Source organism: Haliotis rufescens, unplaced genomic scaffold (genome assembly GCF_023055435.1).
Source record: "Haliotis rufescens isolate VD_foot unplaced genomic scaffold, xgHalRufe1.0.p SCAF_44, whole genome shotgun sequence".
Lineage (NCBI taxonomy): Eukaryota > Metazoa > Mollusca > Gastropoda > Lepetellida > Haliotidae > Haliotis > Haliotis rufescens.
Window position 1 is genome coordinate 2,577,223 of NW_025964157.1, and position 23,689 is coordinate 2,600,911.

General features: G+C 38.1%; 1 protein-coding gene across 1 annotated transcript; it reads right to left on the reverse strand.

Moving 5' to 3' along the window:
* Nucleotides 1–3,647: 3,647 nt before the first annotated feature.
* Nucleotides 3,648–21,915, reverse strand: LOC124136105. The gene is made up of 9 exons (XM_048383088.1): nucleotides 21,840–21,915; nucleotides 17,922–18,219; nucleotides 17,328–17,340; nucleotides 15,650–15,801; nucleotides 13,129–13,304; nucleotides 12,687–12,784; nucleotides 10,652–10,718; nucleotides 9,982–10,126; nucleotides 3,648–6,847 (listed from the first exon to the last, which is right to left on the reverse strand). Exons 1-9 carry the CDS (start codon nucleotides 21,913–21,915, stop codon nucleotides 6,790–6,792), a joined length of 1,083 nt encoding a protein of 360 aa, XP_048239045.1. The 3' UTR covers nucleotides 3,648–6,789.
* Nucleotides 21,916–23,689: the final 1,774 nt, after the last annotated feature.

Below are 23,689 nucleotides of genomic sequence, written 5' to 3' on the forward strand. Positions count from 1 at the left end.
ATTCCACAGTGGCACTGAATATCAGAACAAAGCTATTCAATACGAATCTCCAAAAAGGTGTTTTTTTGTGACTGGGAGACCTGGAAAGTCCCACTGATCTTCCATGCCAACTAATATTACCACTACTATGATCACAGGCAGTTTGCAAAAGAAAAGCAACAAAGTTCCAAGGTTCCAATAATCTCTTTAATGTGTCACGTCTAGATCAACGTCATAACGCCGTGAGTATTGATGATGTACAGGCAATACACTACAGACATTTGGGAAAACAATGTTCAAGACTTTGGTATTATTCTCATTAATTGTTACTATTAGAAAACAATACCATTCAACACAGACATTTAATAGAAATACCATATCATTTAATAATATATACATAAACAAAGTCATACAGGATATTCATTGCACTTAACATTCTTCACCCACATGTGCCACTCATGAATTAATACATGGAAAAGAGATATCTTTCCTGTTGTAGTTTCCATACATTGCAGTGTAATGCGTCTGCACATGAGTGTGTGTGCATTTGTTTGTTGTTTAATATAACACTCAGCAATATTCCAGCTATTTGAATGGCAACCTGTAAATAATCAAGTCTGGACCAGACAATCCAGTGATTGATACTATAAACAACGATCATGCCGTTGGGGAAAGTTGATTCACCATCAACCGAGTCGCCTCTTACGGCCAGCATAGATTACTAGAGACCTATTGTAACCTGGAAGTCCTACATGGCTTTGGGTGAGTGAGTGAGTGAGTTGGGTTTAACTCCGCTTTTAACAGTATTCCAGTTATAATAGCGTGTCAGCTTAATGTGGGAGGAAAGCCCGAAGTGATGCAGGTCTCAGACGTTTACCACTTTGGTGAAACCCACGGGTATGGTGCTGACAAACCTAGAAACATGATCGGGGTGAACAGGAATTCGAATCCACAATCATAGGTTTCTGGCGTGCCCAAGGGACACAACTCTGCACAGCGAATTGTGGCGCCTTAGTCGACTGGGCACCCATGCCCCCACATGACTTTGGTGTGATGAGGTATTCAGACCTATAGCCTTGTGAAAGTGGAAAAGGATGTCTTCAACATACAACAAAACTTGGAAACGTTGTATGCCCACCAAAACTCTGATGTGGTACCTGCACAGTGTTTGAAATAATTATAAAACCCAACAAGACAGTCGGGTAGGTGACCCATAATGTTGCCTGCTCATCTTCAAAGTTTATAGCTGTTTATATGCTCATCTTCAAAGTTACCTGCTCGCATTCAGGCATAATGAATACTGAAAAATTGTGAAAAACAAGAGGCAAATTACCTCTTGATTCAGTTGATTATAGTTCAGAATTACAATAAAACTGAAAATGTAAGTCGTCTAAACAGAATAGAGCACAATATAATAAGCCAATCACAATAGAGCTCAATCTAACCAGCCAATCAGAATATAGAACCATCTAGTCAGCCAATCAGAATAGAGCACAATCAAACCAGCAAAAACAGAAAGGAGCACAATCTAACCAGCCAATCAGAATAGAGAACAATCTAACCAGCCAATCAGAATAGAGTTCAATCTAACCAGCCAATTACTAAAGATATTAACATGTTATGGATATTATGCTCTACTTTCATGTTTGATACTAGCACAGCTCAACACTGTACAAGGTGTGACATAGCTGGGAGGGCATATTATGAAAATCAAACTTATTATCTAACTAACACAAGTACCAAAAAGAATGAAAAAATACTTTGATGGCTTATGCAACAAAACACATCTAGGAAATAAAACATTTCACACTATTTATGAAAGTAATTTAGATATGACATATTCCAGTATGCATTTGTATCGTTTAAAAGTTACTCAATGCTCAAAGTTTTTATGATGAACAATTTCACTGTACATAAAATACAGCATTTAGAAAAAAAGAATGGCCTTTAAACTTAACGTGAATGACATCAATTACTTTGCTAAAAGTAAGACATGTTTGAAGTATAGGATAAAACTTAAAATTGTAAAACTGCCAGTGAGAGAAAAACCTGAGGGCTATTCCTGAACTCAAGGTATTACATTTTCAACCTAAACCTCGGAGGCTTGTTTTATCCAACTTTTGAACCGTCTAAATGCAAGAAATACAAGAAACAATAAGAAAACATTGATATACCTTATCGTGAAACAATACAAAAGCATTTTCGATAAAAGTGAGTCAGAGAAAAACCTTGTGCAGCATGGACCACTTGGAGTCATGACATGTAAAACAGAACACACTTTTATCATCTGCCCCAGTGGCTCCATGGGAAAACAGTTGATTACAAAACTTGACACGATATGTGAGGTTGCAGGTTTGATTTATGTGATGGCATTTTCATTTTTAAAAAACTGTGACTTTTAACCAATCAAAATTAAATATTGTGTTCATAACAAGAGGCCAGTTTATAAAACATCAATTGTAAAACATAGGTTTTACAATTAAAATGTAAAACCTCAAAGTAGGTTTAAAAGTGGCCCTTCTATAAACCTAGGTTTGAGAGATGAGGTGGTTGCTAGGTTTACCTGAGGTTGTCAGGAACGTGGTGCAATATAAGGTGACATAGTGATAGATGTATAAATCGTCAGACAAAATGGCGCTTTCTGTATCACGTCGGACTTACATTGTTGAGTGATGTGGTTTCTACATTCCAATGAGAGATAACACCCACAATAATACAGCTAGTATAAATGATGGAATGCTATTTCAAAGCTGGGCCACAGATTGAGGGTGATCCTGACCAAACCAGATCATCAAACAGCCAGTCCAGCCTTATTGCCTATATACAGCCAAGTGATCCTTTAACAAACAGCAAATACTTGATCAGACATCTAACTAATATGGATAGTAGCAAAACCACAGCAAAGTAAACACACACAAAGTAAATAAAATATAAAAGTATCAAACTAACATCAGTGAACAATCAGCACCAAAAGATTATCCTACAAATCGGAGATAATAAAAATCAAACGAAAAAAAAGCATAGGAATAAATCTCCAGTATCAATAGATTTGCAAGGCTAAGTGTATGTAACATGGCACTCTATCCGATCTACTGTAACTATACACTTCAGCTGCAGATTGTAAGGCACACTAAGTACAGAGTATTTCAGAATCTGGATATGCAATGCAAAACACAATCCTCTCTTTCAGGGCATAAAGGAAGTACATGTATACATATTGATAAAAATAAAATAAATATCACAAAATACATGTCATACAAAAAGTCTTAACAGCATTTATTCAGAACCTTCTTTTAAATGTGTGCTTCTCTCAAGAGCTGACTTATTTCAACTGTGAACCCTCTGACAAACTAAAGGTATTTCCTTTCAATTACTTTCAAAAATGGAATTGAAGAAATTTTAAAACACACTTGTCGGTGAGAAAAAAGGCCACCTTGACAATTTCTTTTATTTGTTGTCTGTTGTCAGCAACATTATAGCTACATGTATTCCACAGTGGCCTGTTGTCAGCAACATTATAGCTATACATATTCCACAGTGGCACTGAATATCAGAACAATGTTGAAATCTTGCATAAAAAAATCTAAAAACCAAGTGATGAAATAAAGAAACACCTATGTGTGACAATCTACTAATTCTGGGGCTGGTCGTTAAGTACAGAGGTTTGGATCAGACATTAATGACATGAAGTACAGAGGTTTGGATCAGACATAAATGACATGAAGAACAGAGGTTTGGATCAGACATTAATGACATGAAGTACAGAGGTTTGGATCAGACATAAATGACATGAAGTACAGAGGTTTGGATCAGACATTAATGACATGAAGTACAGAGGTTTGGATCAGACATAAATAACATGAAGTACAGAGGTTTGGATCAGACATTAATGACATGAAGTACAGAGGTTTGGATCAGACATAAATGACATGAAGTACAGAGGTTTGGATCAGACATTAATGACATGAAGTACAGAGGTTTGGATCAGACATAAATGACATGAAGTACAGAGGTTTGGATCAGACATTAATGACATGAAGTACAGAGGTCTGGATCAGACATAAATGACATGAAGTACAGAGGTTTGGATCAGACATAAATGCCATGAAGTACAGAGGTTTGGATCAGTGATTAATGACATGAAGTACAGAGGTGTGGATCAGACATTTAAAGATATGCTGTGAATCAGAATGGTCAACAGATTTCACCAGTGATTTTGTTTGCTGTTGATGTTTTTGTTGAAAAGATCATTAGCAATTGTTTTGTGATGGGCATGACAACAATACATGTAAAACAACATAGTATATCAAAATGTGTTAAAGCTCTATATTCATCAACATTGATGTAACATCTTCCTCAGGCAAGGGAGTTAACTGACTGTAAAAGTCCAGTTTCCATCCTTGCCAAACTAGCCTGGAATTATGGAGTTACATTTTGGCTAGACTAACAAGTCTATACATAGTCCAATCAAAATCTTGTAATGAAATCAACATCTAGTTAAATAGCATGGCAACTGCCATACCGAATTCATTTGATTGCAGGATTTGCAGAGCAAGTGTAACATTAACCGGGCATCGACACAAGTTTTCAAGATCTTTTCATGTTTTTAATCAACTGTTATCAAGTGATTAAATGCACTTTGCAAGGTAAAACACTGTTTTAATTACAAAAAGATATTTATTATTGATGAGATCGTCTTGACTGGGCGCTGCCATTTTGTTAGAAGGAAATGCAAGCACTATGAGAGGAGGAATCTGATTGGTTGGTTGGGAAACACAGATGGAACATAACTCGTATTAGCCATTGGTGGCACTACAATCGAGCCAAGAAATTCCAGCCTAGTTCGGCAAGGGTGATAACTGGACTTTTAAAGTCAGTTAACTCCCTTGCCTCAGGAAGATGGGATGTAATGGCAACTGTGTAATATTTGGTAATCTAGCAAAACATAAATAAATATACCAACAAGATGAGGCAATCAGCATATCTCACATCTTCTGCACATAAACTCCATCCTCGATTATCAGCTGTAAAACACATGTATCACCATTCTATTACAATAAATACCATGCACACATTCACCTCCAGAGCTTTGTCTTGAGTCTGGTTTGAATGATAAGGTGCTAGAAAAGTCAAAATGAATTCCACTGTTCTTTCATGAACGACATTATCACCAGTTCTTGACAAAGTTTTGCATTCCGTCTCAAATACAATAAGAGCATCTTATAGCATAAGGACTCCCCACCTTCGTCCAGCTGAGTCAGTTAATATATCGAGGGCTCTATCGGACAAGAACTGCAATTTTGAAGGTAGAGTAATGACAAACGTGAAATGTTGACATCCTCCAAGAAGAAAAACACCATCCTATAGTTATATATCATTGCATGAATGTTATTATTACACACCCCATTAGGAGAACAATACCATGGTGGCCCAACACCAAAAGACCTAAGAAGGTTGTTAAAATGGCATAATCTTTCTTGTATTTCAGAAAGTTTTACCTAAAAGGGAGATGCTGTTCCTTTTCAGATTTTAAATATGACGATAATAGCTGTATAATTATTGCCTTGAACTGTGAAAACAGTGAAATGTTGATCAAAACACACAGACCTGGCGACTTTCCACTCACAAAGATTCATCCATCATCAAACTTCCAAACAGCTCCCTGCTATAGCAACTGTATCCATGCAATGCTTTGCCCATCAAAAAGATATGTAACCATGACAACTACCCACTGCCAGGCCTACCAAATAATTTCATGGATGAATCGAAAATGAGCAAAGTGTTCCCGAAAAGTTAGAACTTTGTACACAGAAACAATGAAACATATCATGATCTGTCAATGAACACGATCACCTTCATGCTGCCGAAATACAGGTCAGCACTTCACAGAATTGTTACAATCATGTTGTTTATGCAACATCACATGAATTATAGTCAATTACCGTGAGACTTCATATTGTCCAGGTTAATTCTATCCACACTGTCATCTCAAATTGTTCCCCCAAATGCAAATGTCTAAAAAAGTATTTGAATCACAACAAATAAACTTGTTCAATTGTTTTAACTGACAACTGTTTGAAAACAATGTTGAACATTCCCAACTCTAAACTTATAATAAATACAACTGTTAGTCATACATCAGTGGATAGGGCTTACTGTCATATCATACCGGAGCTTTAGGGCAGAACCATACAAACATACGTTCCAGATAATACAGTACTACCAAGGCTGTAGTTAACTCTTTTTGACAGGGGGGGCAAATATTTGTACAAGTATCACTTGTCCCCAACTTGTATTTTCATGATGCAAATAAAACTGTTTTCTATAAAAAAATACAGGGGGGGCAACTGTTCCCCCTGCCCCCCCCCCCCCCCCCCCGGCTGGCTACGGCACTGACTACTTTAAATGGCTTCCTTAAATCTGTAAGTATGCATATCACATTTGAAGAACGAAGATAGATTTACACATATAGTCTTGGTCATGTTGAATCTCTGTGTGTAGCAGCCATAAACTGTACGAGTCCGGTAATGGGATCAGAACAATGACCTTCTGATCTGAAGTCAGATGTATTTGCCCAGATGACCAAAGATGTTAACCCCATCAGCAAGCTGACTAGGTAAGGATATCATCACGGTAAGGATGTCATCACGGTAAGGATGTCATCACGGTAAGGATGTCATCAAGGTAAGGATGTCATCACGGTAAGGATGTCACGGTAAGGATGTCATCACGGTAAGGATGTCATCACGGTAAGGATGTGACGTCTGCTGCATGTGCGTGGCACCATGCTGGAGTCATCATGTACAGAACCTAGTTGTGTTGGAAGTTTACTGTTCTGTGTCTTGAAGGCATCGTAGTTACAACAGATCTGGAACACAAAAACACAGCAGTTCGAAGTAGCGTTTCCAGAGGATGCCAAAAAACAGTCAATTATGTCACATTTCAGTATTTTTAAAAGATATTAGTCAGAATAAACACACATATCTCTTTACAAAACTGGAGTTAGGGTCTTGATCCCATGCTGTAGGGAGGCATCCCTCCATTATATTCGAGGTGCATCATTTGATCAAATTTCAAGCATTAAAACTTGCAGGACCTATAACGACCGGGCCTCCTGGGACCCGCCATGCAATCACGAAGACTACTGCAAGAACAATACATGCAAGAAACATGGGAGGACCTTTCTGGAGCCATTAGGAATCAAGGACAAGCCATGCAGTCCCATGCAGTCCCATGCAAGGACCATTCATGATGAAAATACTGTAAAGGGCCCACACAAGAACATTCCTGAAAGGACAATGCAAGAACCATGCACTGGAAATGCATGTAAGAACTACAAAAGGAATAATGTTTGTAAGAACTACACGAAGAAAAACGCATGTAAGATCTATACAAATGAAATACATGTAAGAACTACACAAGGTCAATACATGTAAGAACTACACAAGGTCAATGCATGAAAGAACTACACAAGGTCAATGCATGCTGGAACTATACAAGGTCAATGCATGCTGGAACTATACAAGGTCAATGCATGCTGGAACTATACAAGGTCAATGCATGAAAGAACTACACAAGGTCAATGCATGCTGGAACTATACAAGGTCAATGTATGCTGGAACTATACAAGGCCAATGCATGAAAGAACTACACAAGGCCAATGCATGCTGGAACTATACAAGGGCAATGTATGCTGGAACTATACAAGGTCAATGTATGCTGGAACTATACAAGGCCAATGCATGAAAGAACTACACAAGGTCAATGCATGCTGGAACTATACAAGGGCAATGTATGCTGGAACTATACAAGGCCAATGCATGAAAGAACTACACAAGGCCAACGCATGCTGGAACTATACAAGGTCAATGTATGCTGGAACTATACAAGGCCAATGCATGAAAGAACTACACAAGGCCAATGCATTGAAGAAATATGCAAGGCCAATGCATGCTTGAACTATACAAGGCCAATGCATGAAAGAACTACACAAGGTCAATGCATGCTGGAACTATACAAGGGCAATGTATGCTGGAACTATACAAGGCCAATGCATGAAAGAACTACACAAGGCCAATGCATGCTGGAACTATACAAGGCCAATGCATGCTGGAACTACACAAGGTCAATGCATGAAAGAACTACACAAGGCCAATGCATTGAAGAAATATGCAAGGCCAATGCATGCTTGAACTATACAAGGCCAATGCATGAAAGAACTACACAAGGTCAATGCATTGAAGAAATATACAAGGCCAATGCATGCTGGAACTACACAAGGTCAATGCATGAAAGAACTACACAAGGCCAATGCATTGAAGAAATATGCAAGGCCAATGCATGCTTGAACTATACAAGGCCAATGCATGAAAGAACTACACAAGGTCAATGCATGCTTGAACTATACAAGGCCAATGCATGAAAGAACTATACAAGGTCAATGCATGAAAGAACTACACAAGGCCAACACATGAAAGAACTACCGTATTTTCTTGAGTATAGTGCGCACCCATGTATAATGCGCACCCCCCTCTAGCGGGTTCAATATTTTTGAAAAAAAGAAATTTGAATATTATGCGCAGAAAAAATTTACACCGTACCCTTTCAGCGAAGTCCGGCAAACGAACGGGTGCTGAGAAACTTCGGAAATACAAATTCGAAATTTGAGATAAAAAATCACCAGACATGTTTATTTACCGTTTAAATAGTATTTATTGTTCTGCTAGGCATTGTTTTATATCTAGGGATTAAGACTACCTTGTGTATTTTCTCGTAAACTAAGCCGGAAACAGCAATCAGCTGTACACACGTTTTCTTGGAATCGACCGGTGATTCGGTCAAGACACACACAATGATATAACTTTAAAGGATTTTTAATGCAAGGATCGGCAACAATTGTATCTGAAACTATTTTTTTATCAGGAATAATATATTCCATTATTTTCTTAATTATATGCAGCCTTTACTAAACATATTTAAAATAATAATAACCCTAAGCGAAGCAGCTGATCGCTATTGCCGGGTATTATTTTTTACATGGAACCAGTCTGACAAGTCACCGTCAAGGCTCACACGCAGGTGATCGCGTGATCGCGAGAATTTCATGTTGACATAGAATCGTCAAACAAAAACAAATATGACTTTTAACGAGTCAAAGTATGTCATTTATGATATATGTATCCATTCTCTGTCAACTAAAGTTCGTTTCAAGGCGTCAATAGCGGTATTCTGACCGTGGTTGCTGTTAATACCGGTGAGTTGTGCGATCTTCCAATCGATTCACACACGATTTCGCCGAAATTAATAAAAACAATATTATAAGGAATTTTGAATAAAATTAATGAAATAAGTTACAAACATAAGTCCAGATATACAAAGAACACTTTTTATAGCCAGACAGTGTAATTACATGATTATTTTGCGTACTTCAGTATGGATTTGTTGACATGGTATTTCCGGTGTTTCGTGCTCACGGTAATGTCTTTCCATGGGGGAAAAAAACATCCAAACTCATAATCCGTGTATAATGCGCACCCCCTTCTACACAGCTGTGTTTTTTCGAAAAAAAGTGTGCACTATACTCAAGAAAATACGGTACACAAGACCAATGCATGAAAGAACTACACAAAGCCAATGCATGAAAGAACTACACAAAGCCAACACATGCAAGAACTTCACAAAGCCAACACATGCAAGAATATACAAGGCCAAGGCAATGCCAATGCAAGGACCATGCAAGGACCAGACTTAGCCCTTGGGATGAGGAAACATTCTGCTAAATCTATGTGTTTAATGAGTCAAAAAGATGGAGGAGAGAAGCAAGAAAATATCAGTCCATGAATGAACAAATGTTGTCAAGTAAGGGGTCCTGTTCCCAACAATGCAATCAAGTTAGTAAGTAGCCAGGGGTTACAAACCTTCTGCCCATCTACCGTGAACCAATCCACCACCAGATGCACACTGAACAGATACTCTCACTTACATTGGTCATCAAACACCAACCTATCTTTCTGAATATTGATCTGAGACGGTAGTGCAACAGGCTTCCGGTCTCTCGAGAACTTGTCGATGAAGGAGTTCTGATGTGCCTCTCGGTCAGCTTCCAGTCGCTCAAACCTCTGAAGCCGCTGTTCTTCTCGCTGTTTCTCTGGACAACAGAAAATATAGCATCTGTAAAATCATATCAAGTATTGCATTTATCAACAGAAGTTGCCAAAACAATAAAAATACATCTTCCCGAGGCAACTGGTTGAAACTGGACTTTTATAGTCAGTTAACTCCTTTGCCTCAGGAATATGCAAAAAATATGATCTGAATCAGCAATAAAAACAATGTCCAAACATTTTCATGAATCTGTTTCTTCAGGAGAAATAACTTTTGAAAATGTTTAACTACTCATAAAAAATTATCATCTTTATTGAAACATGACAATGAATGTGAAACCCTGAAATTTGCTGTGATTAACAAATTTCTGTATTATGAATTATTGTTATGAAATGATGTCCCTTTGTATGTAAGTAACTATTCTCAAGCGTTGCCATCGGGAAGGCAGGGTCTCTGACAGTGTCGAGAATAACAAGATTTTGATCACCATTTTCACATTAATCCTCTCCTTGTGTTACATTAACAACATTGCCAAAATATCACAGCCAATCAAAACACAAGGACTGACCGAGCTCTGCCAGCCACTTGGATCTCTCCTGCATCTTCAGCAGCACCTTGTTCTCATCCTCCATCACCTGCAGGGAATAACACAACTTATAATATGCATCACCTGTGTGGAATAACACAACATATAACATGCATCACCTGTCGGGAATAACACAACTTATAACATGCATCACCTGTCGGGAATAACACTACTTATAACATGCATCACCTGCAGGAAATAACACAACTTATAACATGCATCACCTGGGGGGGGAATAACACAACATATAACAGGCATCACCTGCGGGGAATAACACAACATATAACATGCATCACCTGTGGTGAATAACACAACTTATAACATGCATCACCTGTGGGGAATAACACAACTTATAACATGCATCACCTGTGGGGAATAACACAACACATAACATGGATCACCTGGGGGGAATAACACTACTTATGACATGCATCACCTGTGGGCAATAACACAACATATAACATGCATCACCTGCGGGGAATAACACAACATATAACATGCATCACCTGTGGGGAATAACACAACTTATAACATGCATCACCTGTGGGGAATAACACAACTTATAACATGCATCACCTGTGGGGAATAACACAACACATAACATGGATCACCTGGGGGGAATAACACTACTTATAACATGCATCACCTGTGGGGAATAACACAACTTATAACATGCATCATCTGTGGGCAATAACACAACATATAACATGCATCACCTGCGGGGAATAACACAACTTATAACATGCATCACCTGGGGGGGGGGAAATAACACAACATATAACATGCATCACCTGCGGGGAATAACACAACATATAACATGCATCACCTGTGGTGAATAACACAACTTATAACATGCATCACCTGTGGGGAATAACACAACTTGTAACATGCATCACCTGTGGGCAATAACACAACATATAACATGCATCACCTGCGGGGAATACCACAACATATAACATGCAGCATCTGTGGGGAATAACACAACTTATAACATGCATCACCTGTGGGCAATAACACAACATATAACATGCATCACCTGCAAGGAATAACACAACATATAACATGCAGCACCTGTGGGGAATAACACAACTTATAACATGCATCACCTGTGGGCAATAACACAACATATAACATGCATCACCTGTGGGCAATAACACAACTTATAACATGCATCACCTGGGGCATGTGGGGGGGGGGGGAGAAATAACACAACATATAACATGCATCACCTGCGGGGAATAACACAACTTATAACATGCATCACCTGGGGGGGGGGGGGAATAACACAACATATAACATGCATCACCTGCGGGGAATAACACAACATATAACATGCATCACCTGTGGTGAATAACACAACTTAAAACATGCATCACCTGTGGGGAATAACACAACTTATAACATGCATCACCTGTGGGCAATAACACAACATATAACATGCATCACCTGCGGGGAATACCACAACATATAACATGCAGCACCTGTGGGGAATAACACAACTTATAACATGCATCACCTGTGGGCAATAACACAACATATAACATGCATCACCTGCGGGGAATAACACAACATATAACATGCATCACCTAGGGGGGAATAACACAACATATAACAGTCATCTCTTGCAGAAAACAATACAACTTACAACATACTTTGATTGGGAAGCGGCGTTGAAGAAAATCTAATACCACATTTTCTTGTGTCTTGTTCTTGTGTCGGGAAATACTTTCGGGAATAATGCTATTCCATATATAATGCACAGTCAAAAACTACATCAAATTGCTTGGGGTATATAAAAATAAAATTATTCAGGCCTTAACGTAATAGCATGTCTGTATCATGCGAGTAGCATGGACTCAAGCAACCACAAGGTGTTCAACACCAGAGACATGGTTCACACTGGTCAGGACTATACACCACTATCAGACAAACACTTGGACCTGGATGTCCTCTCCAGACCTACACTGACAGCATAAGGTCAAGTCAATAAAACTGAAAGGCAACAGCATTCACTCACTGGATAATCTGTAAGGATGCTACCGGCTCGACTCACGGAATGCCTCGTCTTGTTTCTACTCCGACGACCCCAGGGGTCATAGCAGGATTCAAACTCCGCTGGTACAAAAAACAAAAACTATTAGGCTACAAAAATGTTTTTCGGGAAACACAAAATGTTTTGGAGCCGATTAGGAAAACAGAGATTAACTATAGTCCATTGAAAAAAATTGTGTGTTCTTTAACTTCTTTTGAGTAATATATTTTCCAGGGAAATAGTTTTACCAAAACAGGGATCCCATGATGCATCACTGAGTCATGATTCATACCTGTCATGAATGCATCACATAAATATGTAATCCATGAATCACTATAAAAGGTTAGACATCGGAAGTAATAAGATTTGTTTTCAATTGTTTTTTGTTTAGATCCAGTAAGGTAACCATGACAACTGGTTAACCAACCTCTCTCCCGTGCCCATTGCGGTTTCTTCTTCTCAGCCACCGTGAGATGTTGTTGTGGCACAAGGGGAGGTAAGTCAATGCTGAAGGAGGGGTCACTCCAATTAGACGTGGACACTGTCGCGGAAGGGATCGTAGCCCGCTTGACTGATTCCGTTGGATGTGGAGCAGAGGACTTGCTGTAAGTTTAGAGAAACTGCTGTACTGACAACACAGCGTACAGCAAGATTCACAAATCACAAAAGCATACTTTTATTCATGTTTTAGACAACCACAACTTTATATATCACATGAAGTGTCTCTTATGTATGAATTCTTATAAATATTTCCTACTGAAACTTATCGTTGATATCATCACATGTCTTAGTAACTTGATACTACTGTGACATTAAACTATTCTCAAAAACAATAAGATTTCCTTAACCTTAGCACCTGATTTGTTTGTTTGTTTGTTTGTTTGTTTGTTTGTTGTTTAACGTCGTACTCAGCAATATTCAAACTATATGACGGCGGTCTGTAAATAATCGAGTCTGAACCAGACAATCCAGTGATTGACATCATGAGCATCGATCCACGCATTTGGGATATTATGACATGCATCAACCAAGTCAGCGAGCCTGACCACCCGATCCTGTTAGTCGCCACTGGTCAAGATTTGATTATTTACTTACGCTGTCATATAGCTGGAATATTGCTGCTTGCGGCGTTATGTAACAAACAAACCAAACTTCATGAGGGACAGATAATCCATAATTCTGTGCAGTGAATTATTCCACATTAGTCTAAATATGATCCACAGTCTTTTCTCCTGTGAGAATGTAGATAAACATGTGTTTAATGAAACCATGACGACACATCAGCTAAGACAATCTACTGCTGTACTGATGAAACATAAAACTGTGATGTCATGAACAATGGATGACGTCATACATAAGTATTTGAAACAATGCATTGACATGACGACACACAGCTACTGTCCACTGCACAGGAAATGAAACACTGGACCAGCTGACATGATAAAGCCAATCAGTAGGAGGTAATAATGAAAGTTTTCATAGAGAATTACTGAAAACCATTGCATCGTTGCTTCCTTTGGGTTTAATTTGAGTGAGTGAATGAGTATAGTTTTACGCCGCTTTTTGCAATATTCCAGCAATATCACGGCAGGGGACACCAGAAATGGGCTTCACACATCGTACCCATGTCGGGAATCGAACCCGGGTCTTTGGCGAGACGAGCCAACGCTTTAACCACTAGGCTACCCGACTGCCACGGTTTAGAGAAATAATACACTGGATAATCCTTACTGTCCAACTGACAGCGCTCAAGGTCAATGAGGGGTGTGTCTTTTTGTCAGCGTAAATTTTAAACTAAATATAGAAATGGTGACAGTGACAGTGGTCAGACACCGCCCCTCTGGAAGTCGAACTCCGCCACAACAAGAAACTGCAGAACTGAACATGCATGAACACTTAGCTATGCTATTTTATGGCATTCTGTCTTACAACAAATAACAAATAAATTCAAAATAAAAAGGAATACAAACAATGATATTAAACACTGATCATCAAATATATAAAGGTAGATCTATAAAGAAAGTGTTACACCCCCGTACCAGATTAACAACATCTAACAAAAGACACATAAATGAAAAACATACGAAAATAACACATCATTTCAAAACTTGTTATTTATGATATTCCTTTATGTTAAGTTTTATATTGATGTCCCACACAAAATTATTCAACACTGTAGTCATCTGAATTAATAAATGATATCTAATTGTGTGCAGAGTAATGTCCCTTTGTACATGATTAATACAAAAAGTGATCCACTAAATGTAAAACCTTCCAAGGCAAGTTTTGCACTTTTTCGAGCTAAAAGTCAGACCCCACATAATGCTTCCAAACAATAGCTCCATTTCTTCATCCGAATACACAATTAAAATATTCAAGTCCAAACAACAGAAATTATTTATCTTTTAAGGCTAAAAAAATAATAGTCTTGGTTCTCAGGCACTGCCCGCATCATCATAAAGTTTGCCACATGTTTCGTTTTTATTTCGATTTAAAAAATAAATAAAAAATTCTTAAATATTCCAAGTCCAACAGTAGTCAAACACTATATTCCAGTATTTTACTCATCAAGGAATACATTTATGTAGGGAGGCCCTTTCCCAGGTTGATTGTACACAATTGTTTATTGATTACACAACTGTTTATTCGGTTACATACTAATTTGAACAACAACAAATAAAAGACAACGCCCACCCGCACTATATTTTAAAAAGACATTGCCTGAGGACCAATTCTTTTATTTTTTTAAGCCTAAGTTAAGGACTCAGTTTTTGCAACAAGATGTCATTATAAGTGAAAAACATAATCATGATAATTGTAATATCGATTTAACAAAGCTGCTCACCTATGACGCAATCTATGTCCAAGTGTTGACCCTATTTGTCAATTCTCAAGAAATACACAAGTACAATACTTAACAGGGGTCGGGATATGGGGACGTTGGGTACCTGTCATTGCTGCCAGTCACATCATCAGCTGTGTCTACAACAGCTACAGTAGTTCCGCGTGGACCTGCTAGGTGGCGCTGCTGTCGGAGGAAGACATGGATAAGCACATAACGACTTGCCACAAACAACACAAACCAATGCTTCTGTCCTGTCTACCACGTTTCACACAGTGTTCCATTATCATTGAATGAGAATTTATGCTACGAAATATTCCAAGGATATCATGTATGGAGATACAGATCTCAGGAGTCAGGAGTCACACATTCTACCATGTGTGGAATCAAACCCATGTGTTCTGTGACAAGTGACCTACACCATGAGGCTAACCCAACACTACCTAACAGAAGAACAACACAAGTGTCACTGCTTTTCATGTTTTTGTTTTACATACTTTTTAAATTAGGATAAAAATATTTCTTTCATCTTAATTGTTGCAAATAAGAAAATGGAAAATTATTACTTTTAACATTTGCAGAATCATCTAAAACAAGTATTTCTTTTAACTTTTTTTTCTTTTGTTGCAAATTTCTATGTAAGAAACAGGAGTGTTCCAAAGAGCATCTTCACCTCATACTAACTTGGTATTCCACACTTTCTTTGACACTGACCTCTAAACAACCCTGAACATATCTATAGTCTATAATTCAACATTCTGTCCCAAACAATCTTGAACATATCTATAGTCTATACTTCAACGTTCTGTCCCAAAAAACCCTGAACATATCTTTAGTCTATACTTCAACGTTCTGTCCCAAACAATCTTGAACATATCTATAGTCTATACTTCAACGTTCTGTCCCAAACAATCTTGAACATATCTATAGTCTATACTTCAACGTTCTGTCCCAAACAATCTTGAACATATCTTTAGTCTATAATTCAACGTTCTGTCCCAAACAATCTTGAACATATCTATAGTCTATAATTCAACGTTCTGTCCCAAACAATCTTGAACATATCTTTAGTCTATAATTCAACGTTCTGTCCCAAACAATCTTGAACATATCTATAGTCTATAGTTCAACGTTCTGTCCCAAACAATCTTGAACATATCTATAGTCTATAATTCAACGTTCTGTCCCAAACAATCTTGAACATATCTATAGTCTATAATTCAACGTTCTGTCCCAAACAATCTTGAACATATCTTTAGTCTATACTTCAACGTTCTGTCCCAAACAATCTTGAACATATCTATAGTCTATAATTCAACGTTCTGTCCCAAACAATCTTGAACATATCTATAGTCTATACTTCAACGTTCTGTCCCAAACAATCTTGAACATATCTTTAGTCTATAATTCAACGTTCTGTCCCAAACAACCCTGAACATATCTTTAGTCTATAATTCAACGTTCTGTCCCAAACAATCTTGAACATATCTATAGTCTATAATTCAACATTCTGTCCCAAACAATCTTGAACAAAAAGGACAAGTTAAGTCTGGCCTTGTCAACATTCTGTTACATCCGACCTCCCCCCCACCCCCAACACACACCCTACCCTGACACCATCCCCATCCCACTCTCATCCTGCATCTTCTCAAATTGGCCAGAGAAATCAGAAAAATAAGAAATAGACTGATATTGCGTCAACTGATATATCTTTCGATGATTGTTTGCAGGTGAATCAGTGAACTTGGTGTTTTTTGTAGGGAACTACAAATCCTCGGCTGTACCTCCAGTGTCAACCTCATGAACAGTTAACAAACGAGAAAGGACAAAAACACAGATTTAGACAATACGACATGATTAGGATAAACTGTATGTCAAGTAAATAGTTAGCTTTCAAGTGAAGTTAGATACAATAGATAACTAGTTCCATTCAATATTTGATGAAAGAAATGAAGAGACTGGAATAGAAAAAGGTTGCATTTACGAAATTAAACAACGAATATTGGAGTAACAACAGTCATATAAGTACAGTAACATGTCTTTAACAAATATGATTTTTATATTTAATCTGCAGAATTTCTACATAGCTAAAAGGCTGACTGCACCAAAGCAAGCTCTCTGCTAGCAGCAACCACTTCAACCCTGAATAAATCACATCGCCAAGCACAGGAATCATGTTTAGAATTTCTTGTAAACAACAGAAACTCAAGTTCACATGTGACACATTACATTTACATCTGATTAAAATAGTAATACACACATCTACGAATGATTTAAACATTACATAACCTATAAATCAAAATCCTAGAGCAAGAGATAAAATATGAATTCTATCAATAAACCCACACCCAAATGTTAAAGGTACGTCATTGTCTTACCTGTCATCCTTATCTGCTGTGCTACCGTAGGGTTTGCCCTCCGATGTTGACTCAAGTTCGTCCATTATTGGAGACAAGCTTCCGCCATCGAAGATCCCACTTCGGTCGACCCCCCGCGGACGCTCTAGCTCAAGGTGTCGCCCAACTGGTACCAGCTCTTTACCCGTAACAGAAGGGTCAAGGTCATATGTCTTCTCCGAAACTGTGGCTTGACTCTGTTTTGTATAAGGGGTAGATTCGCCTTCTTGGGAATCCTTGTCACTGTTCGAGTTCACTTGGATTTCATTCAATTTTCCATCTGACAGTTAAGAAAAATCAATTTATAGAAGAATATACACCATTGGTGTAACCATGGTAACACACTTTTAATTCATATGCCGAAACTGACAGATAAACAATCAGTACCACTTTAAAAACTGCAGACTATAGCATACTGTTTGGTAGTAAATTATTTATCCATTTGTACAAAATATGAGGGTAATGTAACGTAGGACAAGATGCGAAAACACCAGTTACTGCAGACCTTATAAATCTTGTGCGTATGTGTAACTAATAATGGATTGAGAACAATGAAGAACTTCTCAACACAAACCAGTCTTCATGCCGTAACATTATTAACATTCCGACATTAAATATTTATACTAGACAAGGGGGCTGATTTCAACAAAAAGAATTTCAACAGAAGTGAGGAATGCTATTCATGCCAGTGTCAGCAATATTACACTACATCAGCATGACCAGAAACCAGGGAATCAAACTGATGGTCGACAGCATGAGCAACGACCCATACAATGGGGCACAATGACACTCCATAGACAAAGTCGCACTGCAAGCACCAAATACTCAGTTAAATGTAATACAACAATCCAATCAAGGCTCCCTGTGATGATCTGGGTTGGAGTTGGTCTTCAGCAACCATACTTGTCGTAAGAAGTGACTAAGTGACTCACTGACTAGGTTGATGCATGTCGTTGTGTTCTAATTGCATAGATTGTTGCTAATGATGTCTGAAACAGGATTGTCCAGCCCAGATTTGATTATTTGACTGCCGTCATATTGCGTTTTTTAATACAGTCAACCCTCTTTGTGTCAAACTTATGGGGACCTGGAAAAAAGTTTGAGTTATCCTGAGTTCGAGACAACCAACAAATGAATTTTCAAAATCCAAATTATTATTAGGTCTGTAGGCAACAATAGATTTCAAGGCTAACGTAAATTTCAGTGCAAGGGTGCAGGTTGTGAGAGGGGCGGCAACTCAGGTGAATCAGTGACATCCCTGTGCCATCTGTAGTGAAAGTCAGATACTGAATAATAGATTCACTGACATAATCTTAATCCGTTTTACTCATTTCCCAATTTTCACTTGTCATCAGCAGTCACATGAGAACACTTCTGTAACTTGCTGCCGATGTGTATATAGAGAATCTCACCCGAGTGTCTTTTGATATCAAATATATCAACACGAGTTGATAAAAGTGGAAAAATTCCGAGGCTTGCCGAGGATTTTTGCCACTGTTATCAATGAGTGTTGATATATTTGATATTCAAAAGACACGAGGGTGAGATTTTATTTATCATCCAACATCATTCTTTCAACTTGTTCAATTTGTAGACAGTAATTATCAGTGCTCAGTGTAAAAAGTACTGAAAACAGCTTCAGTAGCAGAGCCATTAGTGATGTCATTTGATTGTGACGTCATGGTAACCAGTGACGTCACAATGGTCTGCAAAGCATTGTGATATAATTTCATTGCAGCGATATCTACAATGCAGATATCGCTTGATCTCATCCAAGCGATATTTCCTGTGGGAGCCAGTTTTGGATGATAAACAGTAGTCAGCTTGTACCATTGCAAGATGTGCTGCTTAATAAGGGTTGATTCAACTTGATTGGATGTTGGCATCCTACCTTTGTGGTATTGTGTCAATTGCTGTGAGGTCAGTCAGTTGTGTGAGAAATGAGTTGCAAGTTTGACGAGTGTGGGTGTGGGTGTTATTTATTTTGAGCTGTTCGAGTCAGGGGAACTTTAAGCTTAATTTGGATACTTCAGACTCCCAAATGAGTTCACGACAACTGGGAATTTGACACATCCAGTTTGTCAGATATGAGTAGAAATGATGATGGACAATGCAGGGGTGGGGGGACTCCAGGGTTAGATCTTGCCGTTCATGCCATCCGGCTGGATAGCTTCAGATCAAAAATCCATTTTAGTTCAATGGATCGGCATCTAGCCGTACTCTGGTCTGACTCAGGGTGCGTTTTTAGCTGTTGTATGATTTGATAGTGTAGGTCTCTGGTTGAGTGTCCCACAGAATTAAAGTGTTTGGCAAAGGGTTTGTCCCTTTGGTGGTTGATATCGGCAAAGTGTTCTTTGAGTTGAATACAGAAGTGTCGTTTCATTTTTTCTACGTCTGATGAGAGCCCCCAAGCTCGAAACTAGTCACCAATACTTGAGATTACTTTTTGGTTCTTAGCCCAAACCCTCTCCTTATGTATAAATGATGGAAGGACTTCGTAGGGACCAGTATGCGAGTTCGAGACAAACAGGAATTTGACACATCCAAATTCAACACAACGAGGTTCGACTGTACATGATTCATGATTCCCCTAGATAATTGTACAATAAACTGCGGTTATAACATGTATAACGAACTAAAAGGGACCATTAATTTTCATTTGTTATAACCGTAGTTCATTGTAGGAACATACAGCTTATATACAGCAAATGGTCGCGACCCCAAAACTGTTTGTTATATCCGTCAGTTCGGTATAAGCATGTTTGTTATAAACATAGTTTACTGTATAAATTTATTTGTTACATTGGGTGTCTCCATGGTGACCACTCTACCTCGGAAAACAAAATACAAAGTTAATCTCGGCTTACAATGCTCACAACAGATGGGGATTTCCTTGTTTGAATTGAATCTTATTGAATCTAATATCACAACAGAAATATCAGATAAATATCATGCACAATCATACTGCTTCACTATAATCAGCACCAATCATTCTAACATTCAGACACTTAGCGTAAACTGGACTTGGGATAAATATTATTTGCATCCATTCCTAATTTGTATGTGTGGACACAGTAAACCGCTGCTGCCTCATTGTATTTATATATATCACAGTACATTTTGATGTTTGTTTTGGCTGTTACTTACACCAACCTCATCAGTATTCCAGTCATATTCAAAGCCTGTATATGATTGAGTCTGAATGATTGATATCATAAGCAACAGTCCACAACATTGGGGTCAATGACACACAATCAACCTGGCTACTGAGCCTTAATAATCAAATTGCCTTATAGGGACAGCATTGTTTACTGGGGACGAATTCTAACCCGGAGCCAATAGTTTTATCTGAGTAAATAAGATAGCTATGCTATAAACCGCAAAGAACAATGAAGAACAAAGCATGGATTGTTCATGATAAAACATTGTTCTCTCATGACGTCATTTCTGGAGATTCAACATGCGCTCGTGTCGTAAATTGGACGACTTTATTTTTTAGAAGGAAGTGTTGAGTGAGTTGTTCCCCATAGATATAGATGGGCCAAGTAAATATACACTATGGCAAACCGATCGCATCCAACAGTAGGCAAGATACGACATTTGGTATTGGGTGAAAAGATAATCAACGTGAAATTTGCAAGAATACACTACTTAACCCAACTGTACATAAAATGGACTTGTCCGACATTGTCGAGGTCAGATTGTATTCAGGGAGTTATTATTTTTATACATGTAAATGATTTTAAAGCTTGTACATTTTATTGACATCCTTGAAATGGCTGTACAAAATGTTGATATCTCATAAGAAATAAACGCTGAGTGGGGGTTGTTTATTGTACAATAAAATACTGCAGGGAGAATAAACCATGGGGGCGCACACTCGTCCACAGTGATTCTTACCCAGCTTGAACCTGATGGTGTTCTGGCTGCTAGGCGACATGTTCCGCACCGCGTCCAACAGCGTGTTCAGCTGCATGTCCGTCAACGTGATGGAGTTGGGGTTCCGCCGTCTGGGCGTGCAACGGTTGATGACATTGTTCGCAAATGGCTTCTCGTTGTGATCAATGCAATCGCTGTGGTATTTACTTCGGATATTCGTAATGTTTTTCTTCACAAAGTTGGTTCTTGGTTGGTGTGTGTGGGAATGCTTATGAGACGTATTGTAACGACATTCGTCACAGTGTTCCTCAAAATGCAATCGCCTCGGCGGAAATCTTTGATTTCTGCTTTTATAGTCAAACTGGAAATAAATATACCATCAATGCACTTTATGACCAAAATGTTATCAAAAACATGGCTGACAGAATCTGTAAGGCAATGAAGACATAAAAACAGATGACATGTTTTGTACAACAGCTCAATACTTTCACTTCATACACTATAAACTAGCGCCAGTATTATTCTGATAAGGCAACATGAAAAATGATTTACTGTAAAATCATGAAATTAATGTGAACAAGAGCAAAAGTGGCCCACTAATACCCCCGACCCACCTAGTGTGTCAGTAGTTTCAAATTAAATAGCTAGGATAGGGTTAGGGTTTGAAAAATTAATATAAAATGGAAAATTAATAAAAACAATTTTTCTCTTTTGACTGCACCCCTCCATATGACACAGATTATATGTACTAAGTTTGAGATGAATCCACTGAATAGTTTAAGAGAAATCACACAGAGAAAGTTTGTTTTTTTAGGCCTGGGGTATAAAAATGAGAGTGTCCTTCTAAGAAAGTGACACATTTTGTTTCTGGACATTTTGGGGTAAACTGATATGTCAGGTTCACTGCACATGGGCAGAAACAATGGCATACATAACAAAGCTCATAGAAAACAGTGTGATTGTTCCCAGTGCTTCACACCAAGTTCCACGTCAAGTGGTGATCAAGCAGTTACGACAATTGCTTATCATGTATGATAGGGGTCTTTTTTCTTTGTAACCTTGTCAAATAATCTTGTATTTACAAGTAAAACACTGTTCACACATAGAGAATAGATCACCCAATACTATATCACCGAGTTGTATGGAAGATTAATTTTTATACTTCAAAGGACGAATGGAATTAATTTCATGACACATTTTAAGTCTGGTGTCAACTCTTGCATTACTTTATGGATTTACAGAATTGTATCCGATCACCTTTATCAAAAGAACATGGGCATGTTACAAGAAGAACGATAATTTATTTAATATTTTATTTTGATCTCTAAATGGCTCCAATGTAACTTCCCAATTGTACAGCACAAACACAATGACAAGTGGAGGGGACGAAACATATCATGAATGCCATTACTGGTGGTCATGACAGGTTACATCAAAAAGTGAGACTAGGGAATGGAAAATAACTATAAAAATATAGAACAGGAACCGAATTTAGTAAGCGAAAATACAAACTTTATAGGGTCAGTCAGTGAGAAACAAATACTGTTTTTTGTGGCCTTACACGAAATTCGGTAGTCAAAAGTCCACTGACTTACCTTTCTAGAGTTCTTTTTGTCCTTCGCTGCAATAAAAACAATGTCCCCATTATAATGATGCTACGTAACATAAGTACAGTATGTGATGCTGGGTGTCATGTGAATCCACAGGAACTCGTTATTGGTCAGTAAATAAAAATATATACCCCCTATATGTTAGTAGAGAAAAGGAGCATCACTCGCCATCTTGCCGGTTTGTTTACATTCGATATCCAAGGCGATTTTTTTATTATACGCTTATTGACAAGCGCATTTCTGGCCGTAGATTGATCGATA